We start from the raw sequence: 13,107 nt of genomic DNA, 5'->3' as shown, positions 1-13,107 counted from the left end.
TGATATGGGTTTATACTTTTTTGATTGTGGATAGTAGTATGCAAGTCCTGATGCATATAGAACAGTTTAACTTGACTCCTTGAAATTGAAATTTTGGTATAGTTTTGAAATAGTGATTGTGGATTGAATGCATGATTGGAATGAAGCTTATGTTTTATCATAAGTTTGAGCAAGTGTGTAAGCTAGACAAAGAAAGAATAAGAATGTAAGCTTGCAATTAGAAATGTTTGTCAATAGACAGATTGATTGAGACAAAAAAGCTTGAAGCATAACCCAGTGAGAGTGTGATCTTAAATTGTGAGTGAACGACTAGCATTGAGCAATAGTTTTTGTATCAATCTCTGAATTTTAGAATGAAATGCATAAGTTTCAAAGTGATGAAGGCCATTGTTCTATTTTTAAACTACTTGACCATAAGGCTTACCTTAAATTATAATTGTATCCTTTCCACCCTTTCTGAGCTAAATTGAATTTTCAAATCGAACCCTGAACTTGAATGGATATCTCCATCTACCTTGCTTAGGTTCTAGGAGAGCATATGGTTCAAGGCAATTTGCCCCAAATTTGGGGGAGTTAGTTGAGATGTGAAGTGAAAAGGGTAAGACACATCAGCACACACAACAAATAAGTTTTATGTGTTCAAAAGAGACAGAGAGAAAGAGAGAGTAAAATGAAAATAAAGAGAGAGTGTGTTGTTGTAATAAGGCCAAGTGCAAGGCAAGTGAGTGGGCTAAATTAATGGAAAAGGAATAAATTGGGTGAGTCTAGGATCTATGCTCTCTTAGAATTTAAGCCTTTGAATCCTAGAAAAACCAATAATTCTTGTAGCCAAGCCTCACTACAAGCCTCTGAAAGTCCTTCTGATTCTATTAATGTATTTATGACTTTATGACATGAGATGAAGTACAAAGATTAGAACTCTTGCTGGTTGTTATTGCTTAATAGCCTAAACACTTGAGCTTGAGTGAAACAGTAACCGTGAGACTTTGGTTTAAGCTACTTTCCTTGATATCTGTCTCGTGCCTAACTTCATCTAATTGTATTGCATACATTATGTTCTTCTCTTTGAATAATTGCATGCTTTGTGAAACACAATTGATAATAACATTTTTGTTTCATTTGTTATCATGTAATTAATATTTTGTGAATCACACACCTTTGTACATAATCACTGCATGTTTTGTCACTTGGGGACCAGTGAGTTGTTCTTTATTTGCTTGAGGACAAGCAAAGCTATAAATTTGGGTGAGTTTGTTAGTCAGTCAATACGACTAACTTTTGTGTAAAAAAACTGTTGTAAATTGTATACAACTCCTCCCATGTATAGTTGTTTTTGGTAGTATTGTAATTACTTTTTGATAATTTAAGTAATAGATACTTTAGTATCCCAATTTTGTGTATTTAATGATCATTCCACTTCAATTTTAGGTAAAATAGGCAAGATTGGTGAAGTGCAGATTTCATGAACTCGCTCAGCCACTCATCTTCTGGCTAAGCGCATCATCCACTAAGCGCATGGAAATTCTGGAAGAAGGATGAGTTGTATAGAGGCGCTGAGTGAAAGCCAACTCGCTAAGTGCACCATCTTCACCTCCAGGCTGAGTGAGCGTAACTAGCGCTAAGCCAGAAGTCACTTACGTGCGCTAAGCGAGCCTATCTTCACCATCTTCATTTTTTTAATTGTTGTAAAAGAAGCTTCCCTGCTATGGAGAGCTAAATCCTCAGTTGGTTCTTCCTATGGGGTACTTGATGTAAATACTTTCATATTTATCTAATGATGTTTTATGTGCTCATTGTGCTATCAATACTCAATTCTAGTGTGCCTTTGCCTTGATCATGTAATTACATGCTTAGTCAGGGTCACTCACATTGGGAAATGGTTTGATCCTTAAAACTTGATAGGATGGGACTAGCTTATCGTATTTTCATGAGACATCGAGTACAATAACTTAGTTTTTGGTATGTTATGTCTTAATGCGGTTCTGGTTAAGTTTAGTCCAACAAGACACATCTGAGGACGACACTTGATTAGGATTAGGCTAAACATGCGCGAGACATCGGGGTTTAGTAGTCCAGGAGACAACATAGAACAGATGAACATTGTTAGGTAGAGAACATCCTTAATAACATCAGTCCACCGTGTATGAAGACCAACAAGTTGTCTATCTGTCTTTACACACCGCTACTCACCTCTACTTGCTTTTGAATAGTTTAGTTTACATACTTGTTCATACCATACACCAACCTTTTATCACAAGACACCTATTTACTAAACCACAACTTTTCCAAGTAAAACAAGTTCCCCGAGAGTTCGATACTCGGTATTCGCTTACTGTTTTATACTACTTGCGCAATCCGGTGCACTTGCCAGCCGTCAAACACATGTGTAGGATCTTTGACGAAGATCAACGGGAGAAGGTTGCATTTTACAGGAATGCCAATGCTAGTCATGGGAAAGAAAAGAAGCCTATGACTCACAGTCGTGCTAAGCCATATTCTGCCCCTCCCGGGAGTTCTCAGCCAGTTAACAGAGTGTCTCAGCCTGCTGGTAGAGGTGGTGGTAGTGGTGCTCTTGCTACACCTGCTATGCCAACCCGATGTGGTAAGTGTGGTAAGATGAGTCATTTTGCTCGTGAGTGCCTAGATAGTGACGTGACTTGTTTCAACTACAGAGGTAAGGGCCACCTCAGTACTAGTTGCCCACATCTGAGGAGTGGAAGTCTGAATAACCAGAGCAGACGACCAAGGACCACAGGGAGAGTGTTTGCTCTTAGTGGTGCTGATGCTGCAAAGTCTGATGATCTCATTCAAGGTATGTGTTTCATAAGTCAAGTTCCCTTGGTTGTATTATATGATTCAGGTGCGACCCATTCATTTATTTCTCGTGTCTGTGTTGAAAAACTTGCCTTACCTGTGTCTTCCTTGAAATTTGACTTGATTGTCAATACACCTACTAGTGGGTCTATTTTAACTTTTGATGTGTGCTTGCAATGTCTTGTCTGAATTTCTAATAGACAATTTCTAATTGATTTAGTTGTTTTACCGTAGGGTCAGATTGATGTTATTCTTGGTATAGACTGGTTATCTTCCAATCACGTCTTATTAAATTGTTTTTGAGAGATCTGTTGTCTTTCCTGAGTCTGGTGTGAGTGAAGGTGATATGTTTTTGTTTGCTAACCAAGTTAAGGCATCTTTGAGGGAGGATGCACGAGTATACATGATCTTAGCTAGTATGAGTGTCGAGACCAAAACCCCTGTGAGTGATATACCATTGGTGAGAGAGTTTCCAGAGGTGTTTGACGAGGTGTCGGGATTACCACTTGAGAGAAAGGTCTGGACCCATATCCATAGCACCTTATAGGATGTCCCCTGTAGAGTTGAGTGAGCTTAAGAAACAGTTAGAGGAACTCTTAGAGAAACAGTTTGTGCGGCCTAGTGTGTCACCTTGGGGAGCGCCGGTGTTGTTAGTTAAGAAGAAGGATGGGACAATGAGGCTATGTGTAGATTATCGTCAGTTGAATAAGGTAACGATTAACAATAGGTACCCTTTGCCTTGGATAGATGAACTAATGGACCAATTAGTAGGGGCTTGTGTGTTTAGTAAGATAGATCTTAGGTCAGGTTACCACCAAATTAGAGTGAAGCCTGAAGATGTTCCGAAGACTACCTATAGGACCCGTTACAGCCATTATGAGTACTTGGTTATGCCTTTTGGTGTGACCAATGCCCCTGGTGTGTTCGTGGATTATATGAATATGATCTTTCACCCCTACCTAGATAGTTTTGTAGTAGTCTTCATAGATGATATCTTGGTGTATTCTAAGATAAGAAAGGAACATGAGGAGCATCTGAGAGTTATGTTGCAAACCCTCAAAGACAATAGAATGTATGCTAAGTTGTCCAAGTGTGATTTTTGGCTAGAGGAGGTGAGCTTCTTAGGACATGTTATATCCAGGGGAGGGATAGCAGTAGATCCTTCCAAGGTAGAGGCGGTGATGAGTTGGGAGAGTCCTAAGTCAGTGTTTGAGATTAGGAGTTTCCTTGGTTTAGCAGGATATTACTGTAGATTCATAGAGGGTTTTTCTAAGCTAGCCTTACCTTTGACTAAGCTTACTCGTAAGGGTCAAGTTTTTGTGTGGGATGCCCAGTGTAAGAGTAGTTTTTGTACCCTTTAGGAAAGGTTGACCACTGCACCAATTTTAATGTTACCTGACCCGAGTGAATCCTTTGTGGTGTACTATGATGCATCCAAGATGGTTTTGGGAGGAGTGCTTATGCAGCGAGGATAGGTAGTGACCTATGCTTCTCAACAGTTCAAGATACATGAAAGGAATTACCCCACACAGGATCTTGAGTTTGTAACCATAGTTTTTGCTCTTAAGCTTTGGAGGCATTACCTTTATGGATCTAAATTTGAGGTGTTTAGTGACCATAAGAGCCTTAGATATTTGTTTGATCAAAAAGAGCTTAACATGAAGCAGAGGAGATGGTTAGAGTTCCTTAAGGATTACGATTTTGAGCTTAGTTATCACCCAGGTAAAGCCAATGTAGTAGCTGATGCCTTGAGTAGGAAATCCCTTCAAATGTCTGCTTTGATGGCTAGAGAGTTAGACCTCTTAGAGCAGTTTAGAGACATGAGTTTCGCATGTGAGATCACCTCTGGTAGCATTAAGTTGGGTATGAGTCACCAGTGAACTCTTGAGTGACATCCGTGAGGGTTAGAAGTCTAACCTATTCTTGTCAGCCCAGTTAGAGTCCATAGTTGCAAAGAGAGAGAGTAGGTTTAGAGTTGGGCCTGATGGAGTCTTGAGATTTCAAGATAGGGTTTGTGTTCCTAGTGTACCCAAGCTTAGGAGAACGATCTTGGAAGAGGGCCATAGAAGTAGTCTGAGTATCCACCCGGCAGCGACTAAGATGTACCAGGACCTTAGGCAGATGTTTTGGTGGCTGGGTATGAAGAGAGAAGTTAATGAGTTTGTCCTTGCATGCCTAGTGTGTCATAAAGTTAAGATAGAACACCAAAAGCCTTCAGGGAAGTTGCAACCTTTAGAGATACCTGAGTGTAAGTGGGATAGCATCTCCATGGATTTCGTGGTGGGGTTACCTAGGACCCCCAAAGGTTTAGATTCCATTTGGGTTATTGTAGACAGGTTGACCAAATCTGCTCACTTTATCCCAATTAACATCAGATATTCCTTAGAGAGGTTGACTAGCTTGTACGTCAGTGAGATAGTTAGACTACACGGGGTTCCTTTTAGCATAGTCTCTGATAGAGATCCCAAATTTACTTCTAGATTTTGGGAGAGTCTTCATAAAGCCTTAGGGACCAAACTTAAGTTGAGTTCTGCTTACCACCCACAGACTAACGGCCAGATCGAGCACACCATCCAATCCTTAGAGGACCTCATGAGAGCCTGTGTGTTAGAGTAGAGGGGTAGTTGGGATAGTTTCTTACATTTGATAGAATTTACATACAACAATAGTTTTCACTCCAGTATAAGTATGGTGCTTTATGAGGCATTGTATGGTAGGAGATGTAGGACACCTCTATGTTGGGTAGATCCCGGTGAGAGCATTGCCTTAGGACCTGAGGTGGTTCAGCAGACCACTGAAAAGGTCCAGTTGATCCAAGAAAGGATGAGAGCAGCCCAGAGTAGGCAGAAGAGCTACTATGATAGGAGAAGAAATGACCTTGAATTTGTTGTAGGTGATCATGTATTTCTGAGAGTCACTCCATGGATTGAGGCTGGTAGGGCGTTGAAGTCCCATAAGCTCACACCTAGATTCATTGGTCCCTTTGAAATCCTAAAGTGTGTTGGCCTAGTTGTGTATCAAGTGGCCTTGCCACCATCTCTCTCAAATATCCATAGTGTCTTCCATATCTCTCAGCTCAGAAAATATGTTCATGATATGTCGCATGTGATCGAGTTGGACAACATCCAAGTGAAAGACAACTTGACATATGAAACACTACCACTGAGAATCGATGATCGTATGGTTAAGCAACTAAGGGGGAAAGAGATTTCCTTGGTCAAAGTAGTATGGGGAAGTGCTTCGGGCGAGGATGCCACCTGGGAATTAGAGGGCCAAATGCGTGATCCATATCCTGTAGAAGCAAGTTTCATTACTTCATGATGATGAATCAAGATTGATTCAAGGTGTTTTGATGATAACAAAGATGATGACAAAAAGCCCATGAGAATGAATTCAAGATTGAGTCAAGAACAATTCAAGAATCAAGAGAAAGATTCAAGAGAAGTTTCAAGTTTCAAGTTTTCAAGAATCAAGAATAATCAAGATCAAGATTAAAGAATCAAGAAGAGGCTTAATCAAGATAAGTACAAAAAAGTTTTTCAAAACATTGAGTAGCACATGAAGTTTTCACAAAAGCTTTTACCAAAGATTTTATACTCTTTGGTAATCTATTACCAGTTTACTGTAATCAATTACCAGTGGCAAGTTTTGTTTTCAAAAAGCTTTCAACTGAATTTACAACGTTCCAATCAATTTCAAAATGGTGTAATCGATTACAATATATTGGTAATCGATTACCACTGTGTTTGAACGTTGAAATTCAAATTCAAATGTGAAGAGTCACATCCTTTCACAAAAATGTTTTGTGTAATCGATTACAATGATTTGGTAATCGATTACCAGTGATAAGTTTTGAACAAAAATCAAAAGATGTAACTCTTCCAATGGTTTTCAAGTTTTTCTAAAGGTTATAACTCTTCTAATGGTTTTCTTGACCATACTTGAAGAGTCTATAAAAGTAAGACCTTAACTTGAATTTTTATATACATCGATTACAATCCTTTACAACCTTTGAATCTCTTTAAGCATCTTCTTGAATTTCTTCTTCTTCTTCTTCCTTTGCCAAAAGCTTTCTAAAGTTTTCTGGTTTTCCAAACCTTGAAAACAAAAGTGTTCTATTCATCTTTTTCATTCCCTTCTCCCTTTGCCAAAAAGAATTCGCCAAGGACTAACCGCCTGAATTATTTTTGTGTCTCTCTTCTCCCTTTTCTAAAAGAACAAAGGACTAACCGCCTGAATTCTTTTGTGTCTCCCTTCTCCCTTGTCAAAGAATTCAAAATGACACAGTCTGAGAATTCTTTTGATTCTTCCCTTTCCCATAAACAAAAGATTTCAAAGGACTAACCGCCTGAGAATTCTTTTGTTTCCCCATTCACAAAGTTTCAAAGGACTAACCGCCTGAGAACTTTGTCTTAACACATTGGAGGGTACATCCTTTGTGGTACAAGTAGAGGGTACATTTACTTGGGTTGTTGTGACTGAGAACAAGAGAGGGTACATCTCTTGTGGATCAGTTCTAGTGGAGGGTACATCCACAAGGTTGTTCAAAGAGAACAAGGGAGGATACATCCCTTGTGGATCTTTGCTTGTAAAGGAATTTACAAGGTTGAAAAGAAATCTCAAGGACTGCAAGTCGCTTGGGGACTGGATGCAGGCACAGGTTGTTGCCGAACCAGTATAAAACTCTTGTGTGTTTGTCTTCTTCTTCCCTACTCTTTTAATTTCCGTTGTGCACTTTAATTATCACTTTTACTTTTGGTTGTTTATATTTCTATTCTTTACTTTATGAACATTATAGTAAAAGCCTAAGAGGGGTAGATTTTTTAATTAGTAAAGGTTCAGTAATAATTAATTCAACCCCCCCTTCTTAATTATTTCAAGGCCACTTGATCCAACAAGTGGTATTAGAGCAGGTATCTTGTAGAAGTTTAACCACTTCAAGATTCATGGCCTCTTCAAATTCTTTGTTTCCTGAAGGAAATTCCATTCATAGACCACCTATCTTCAGTGGTGAGGGTTACCACTATTGGAAAACCCGTTTGCAGATTTTCATTGAAGCCATAGATTTAAACATTTGGGAAACAATAGAAATAGGACCTTACATACCTACTGTAGTAGATGTAAGCACTAGTACCACAACATAAAAACCTAGAGATAAGTGGATAGAAGAAGATAGAAGAAGAATCCAGTATGATCTTAAAGCCAAAAACATTATTACTTCAGCCCTAGGAATAGATGAGTATTTTAGAGTGTCAAACTGCACAAATGCCAAGGAGATGTGGGATACTCTCCAACTTACACATGAAGGAACCACTGATGTAAAAAGATCTAGCGTCAATACCCTTACACATGAGTATGAATTGTTTAGGATGAACCCTAATGAAAACATCCATAGCATGCAGAAAAGATTTACACATATAATTAACCATCTTGCCTCTTTAGGCAAAATCTTTCCTAATGAAGATTTGATTAATAAAGTTTTAAGATGCTTAAGTAGGGAATGGCAGCCCAAGGTAACTGATATTTTTGAAAGTAAAGATCTCTCTTCTATGTCTCTTGCTACTTTATTTGGAAAATTGCAGGAACATGAGATGGAACTCCAACGTCTTAATCAAAATGAAGAAACCGAAAAAAATAAGAGAAGTATAGCCCTTAAAGCCTCATCATCAATGCAAGAAACAAATGAAGAAGAAGATTCAGATGATGAAGAAGACTTCTCACTCTTTGTGAAGAAGTTTCAAAAATTTGTCTCAAGAAAAGAAGAATTGAGAGGCGTCAGAATTTCAACAATAGAAGAAGACTCTCAAGTTCTTAGATGTTACAAGTGCAACCAACTTGGTCACGTCAAAGCTATTGTCCTTCAAATGAAGAATGGCCTGAGAAAAGTGATAAGAAAATGTATGATGAAAGAAGGACCAAGAAGGCCTACATTGCATGGGATGACAATGATTCATCTGATGGTTCAGAAAAGGAAATCAACCTTCTAACCAAGGACTATGAAAGTGATGAGAACATCTCTCAAGAAGATTAAGCAAAAAGTAAAAAATATGACTTCCATCTTTGAAGAACTAGATGCTTTAATCATGAAAAAGGTAACATCAAAACCATTCTTTTTAAAATTTTATTTTGATTGAAATTTTCCTTTCAATTAATTTCGATTATGATGACTAACAAAATTTTATTTGTTTGTCTTGATTAATTGAAATTGTGAGTATGTGTTTATATGTTCTTGATTGAGTTAATTTTATTTCTCAAAGCATGAAGTCTCCTTTAAATATTTTTGATAATATCTATGATCTTTATTCTTCAATATTTGTGTTGATTATTGTGATATAATTATATATATATATATATATGTTTCCTTTAAATAATTATGCATGATTTTGAATATGATATGTGAATTACTTGATTAAGGTTCTTTCATAAAGTTTTTTTTTTTTTAAATTCAATGTTATATATATTTTCTTTAAGAAGGTACTTTGATATTCATTCAAATCCTTTTTCCCTTAAAAGTCATTCAGCATTTAGTTTTGGCTGAAATGCTCTCTGGTAATCGATTACAACAATAGTGTAATCGATTACAGGCAGTTAAGAAGGGTGTAATCGATTACCAAATATTGTAATCGATTACAACGCGTCCCTGCCCCTATATATTCAAAATTCAAAATCAGAAATCTGCAACTTCTCATTTTTTCAAAAACCCTCGTTCCCAATTCTTCCTTCTGTCATATCTCACTCATTTCTTGTCCAAATCACTCCCCACAAAGCCCAAACTTCATCTTTTTTCATTCTCTTTCATTTGAATCGATTGAAATTTCAAATAATCCCTTCTAATGGAAGAACCATCAAAGAAGCGAAAGGGTTCTTCGAGTCAGAGTCAACGACATTCTGAGACTGAGGAAACACTGAATCTTTCCTCTATTCACTCTACCTCATTGTTTTCATCTGAAGAACAGCGGATATGGTACACAAATCTCTTCTCTTCTCATTCCATTATTGATCCAAAATTCATTGATGTGGATTTCTTTTCAAATGAGAGTTTTGAATGCTTTTAGGCATTTGAAAACTCCAATCTTATTCCTTTGATGTCCTTAAAATTACTTGTTTACTCTGATTTAGTTAAAGCCTTCTATTCAAACCTAGAAATCCAAGAAGGCACTTTAATTTATGAAGTTTATGGGATTAAAATGGTCATTGACCAATCCCTATTCTATGATTTAACCCAATTATCCAATGAAGGTGTACCATTTGAAGGTACACTGATTGATGATTGGAAATATGAATTCTCTATGCATGATACTTGCCGGTTGGTTTGCACCAACCAAGCGGATATGACCGGAAGGCTTCTTGCCGGTTCATTGGCTTTTGAAAGCCGCATCCTTCATTACCTCATTGTTCGTATCTTGCTTCCAAGATCCTCAAACCTTGCACAGGTTTCTGAAGAAGATCTTATTGTTATGTGGGCTTTTCATAAAGGCCGATAAATTGATTGGGCACACTTAGTTCGATATCGCATGCATAAGACTTTGTGATTAAATGCTCCATTGCCATATCCACACCTAATCACCCTCTTCCTTCAACACTTCAACATCCCTCTTGATTTTGAACCTTATGTTCCAATCAAGAGATCCTTTCTAATAGGCACTACTATAATTGCATCCTTTGGTTATCAAAAAGAGCATGATGGCTCTTGGGTGAAAAAGGGTGCTCGACCCATTGATGAAGAAGGACATTTACATGGTGGAGAAGATTCCTCTCTTCTTCAAAAGATTTTGGATAGGTTCGATGGTCTTCAAACCTTCGTTGGTGAAAGGTTTGATACTTTGGAGTTACAAGTGGACATGCGATTCAATGAAATGGAGTCAAGAATCACCAAGGTCGAAAAAGATGTCTCTTACATCTGTACAAGCTTTGATCTACCACCACCACCACCACCATCATCTTAGTTTTCTATTATGTTTAATATTATTAGTACTTTGATTTCTAGTCGTGTATTTGGCTATATTATTATGATATTTGAACAATTTAGTATTTCTTTTATTTGCATGGTATGATTGAACAATTATGAATTATGCTATATGACTATGTGGTTTTTATATATTTGATCTATTCATGTTTCTTGCTTCATGATTGGTTTATATTCTTTAATGAATGTCTTGTGAATGATTAGTAGTGTATGTATGTTTTTTACTTGTTACGCACTTTGGCTTTTTGTTGATGCCAAAGGGGGAGAGAAATAGGGACTAAATCAAGAACGCACATAAGTAATTAACTTAATTTCAAGTGAAGCATAAACTCAAAAACAAAGGGGGAGAATATGGAGAATTAAGTGAGATATCGACTAGGAAAAAGTGTGTGTATGTGTTTCTTGATTTCAGGGTTGTCATCATCAAAAAGGGAGAGATTGTAGAAGCAAGCTTCATTGCTTCATGATGATGAATCAAGATTGATTCAAGGTGTTTTGATGATAACAAAGATGATGACAAAAAGCCCATGAGAATGATTTCAAGATTGAGTCAAGAACAATTCAAGAATCAAGAGAAAGATTCAAGAGAAGTTTCAAGTTTCAAGTTTTCAAGAATCAAGAATAATCAAGATCAAGATTAAAGACTCAAGATTCAAGAATCAAGAAAAGGCTCAATCAAGATAAGTACAAAAACATTTTTCAAAACATTGAGTAACACATGAAGTTTTCACAAAAGCTTTTACCAAAGAGTTTTTACTCTCTGGTAATCGATTACCAGTTTATTGTAATTGATTACCAGTGGCAAGTTTTGTTTTCAAAAAGCTTTTAACTGAATTTACAACGTTCCAATCAATTTCAAAATGGTGTAATCGGTTACAATATATTGGTAATCGATTACCAGTGTGTTTGAACGTTGAAATTCAAATTCAAATGTGAAGAGTCACATCATTTCACAAAAATGCTTTGTGTAATCGATTACAATGATTTGGTAATCGATTAACAGTGATAAGTTTTGAAAAAAAATCAAAAGATGTAACTCTTCCATGTAGAAGCAAAGCTTCATGGTGAATCAAAGGTGATTCAAAGGTGTTTTGATGATAACAATGATGATAACAAAAGATGATGACAAAGGTGATGACAAAAAGCTCAAAGATCAATGAAAGAACAACTCAAGTGACTCAAAGATCAATCAAAGAACAACTCAAGTGAATCAAGAACAATTCAAGAGTTCAAGATAAGAATCAAGAACAATTCAAGACTCAAGAAGAAAGTTAAGAGTCAAGAATCAAGCTTCAAGGTTCAATATCTTAAGAATCAAGATCAAGATTCAAGACTCAAGATTCAAGAATCAAGAAAAGGCTTAATCAAGATAAGTATGAAAAGTTTTTTTCTCAAAAATTGAGTAGGACATGATTTTTCTCAAAACATGTTTACCAAAGAGTTTTTACTCTCTCGTAATCGATTACCAGATTGTTGCAATCGATTACCAGTAGCAAAATTGTTTTGAAAAAGTTTTCAAATTGAATTTACAACGTTCCAATTAATTTCAAAAAGTTGTAATCGATTACAATGTTTTGGTAATCGATTACCAGTGCCTTTGAACGTTGAAATTCAAATTCAAATGTGAAGAGTCACATCCTTTCACATAAAAGCCTTGTGTAATCGATTACACTGATTTGGTAATCGATTACCAGTGATTGTTTCTGAATAAATCAAAAGATATAACTATTCAAAAGGTTTTTGACTTTTTCAAATTGGTTTTAAGTTTTTCTAAAAGTTATAACTCTTCTAAATGGTCTTCTTGACCAGACATGAAGAGTCTATAAAAGCAAAGCTTTGTTTTGCATTTTCATTCATTCATCCAATCTTGAATACTTTTCCAATCAATCTCTTACAATCCTTTACAAGCCTTGAATCTCTTTGAACTTCTTCTTCTTCTTTGTACCAAAAGCTTTCTAAAGTTTTCTGGTATTCTAAACCTTGAAAACTTCTGCTATTCATCTTTTCATTCTCTTCTCCCTTTGCCAAAAAAAATTCGCCAAGGACTAACCGCCTGAATTCTTTTTGTGTCTCTCTTCTCCCTTTTCCAAAAGAACAAAGGACTAACCGCCTGAATTCTTTTGTGTCTCCCTTCTCCCTTGTCAAAGAATTCAAAATGACACAGTCAGAGAATTCTTTTGATTCTTCCCTTTCCCTAATACAAAAGTGTTTAAAGGACTAACCGCCTGAGAATTCTTTTGTATCCCCATTCCCAAAGTATCAAAGGTTTAACAGCCTGAGATCTTTTTCTTAACACATTGGAGAGTACATCCTTTGTGGTACAAGTA

General features: G+C 36.7%; 2 protein-coding genes across 2 annotated transcripts; both read left to right on the top strand.

Moving 5' to 3' along the window:
- The first annotated feature begins 2,382 nt into the window (after positions 1 to 2,382).
- On the top strand, positions 2,383 to 3,361 carry LOC114404897. The gene is made up of 2 exons (XM_028367646.1): positions 2,383 to 2,812; positions 3,156 to 3,361. The coding sequence occupies exons 1-2, from the start codon at positions 2,383 to 2,385 to the stop codon at positions 3,359 to 3,361; spliced, it is 636 nt and encodes a 211-aa protein (XP_028223447.1).
- A 2,141-nt stretch (positions 3,362 to 5,502) lies between these two features.
- LOC114403380 lies at positions 5,503 to 6,135 on the top strand. The gene has a single exon (XM_028366654.1). It carries the CDS (start codon positions 5,503 to 5,505, stop codon positions 6,133 to 6,135), a length of 633 nt encoding a protein of 210 aa, XP_028222455.1.
- The last annotated feature ends 6,972 nt before the right edge of the window (positions 6,136 to 13,107 follow it).

The sequence above is a fragment of the Glycine soja genome, chromosome 1 (assembly GCF_004193775.1).
Source record: "Glycine soja cultivar W05 chromosome 1, ASM419377v2, whole genome shotgun sequence".
NCBI classification, from domain to species: domain Eukaryota; kingdom Viridiplantae; phylum Streptophyta; class Magnoliopsida; order Fabales; family Fabaceae; genus Glycine; species Glycine soja.
This window is presented reverse-complemented; position numbering and strand designations above follow the sequence as displayed.

What these genes read in the sequence shown, in the direction of transcription:
- LOC114404897 (XM_028367646.1), top strand. Translation starts at nt 2,383, where the DNA reads ATGTGTAGGATCTTTGACGAAGATCAACGGGAGAAGGTTGCATTTTAC. An exon ending in GTCTGATGATCTCATTCAAG is followed by an intron (nt 2,813 to 3,155) that starts GTATGTGTTTCA and finishes GTGTGAGTGAAG; the next exon opens with GTGATATGTTTTTGTTTGCT.
- LOC114403380 (XM_028366654.1), top strand. Translation starts at nt 5,503, where the DNA reads ATGGTGCTTTATGAGGCATTGTATGGTAGGAGATGTAGGACACCTCTA.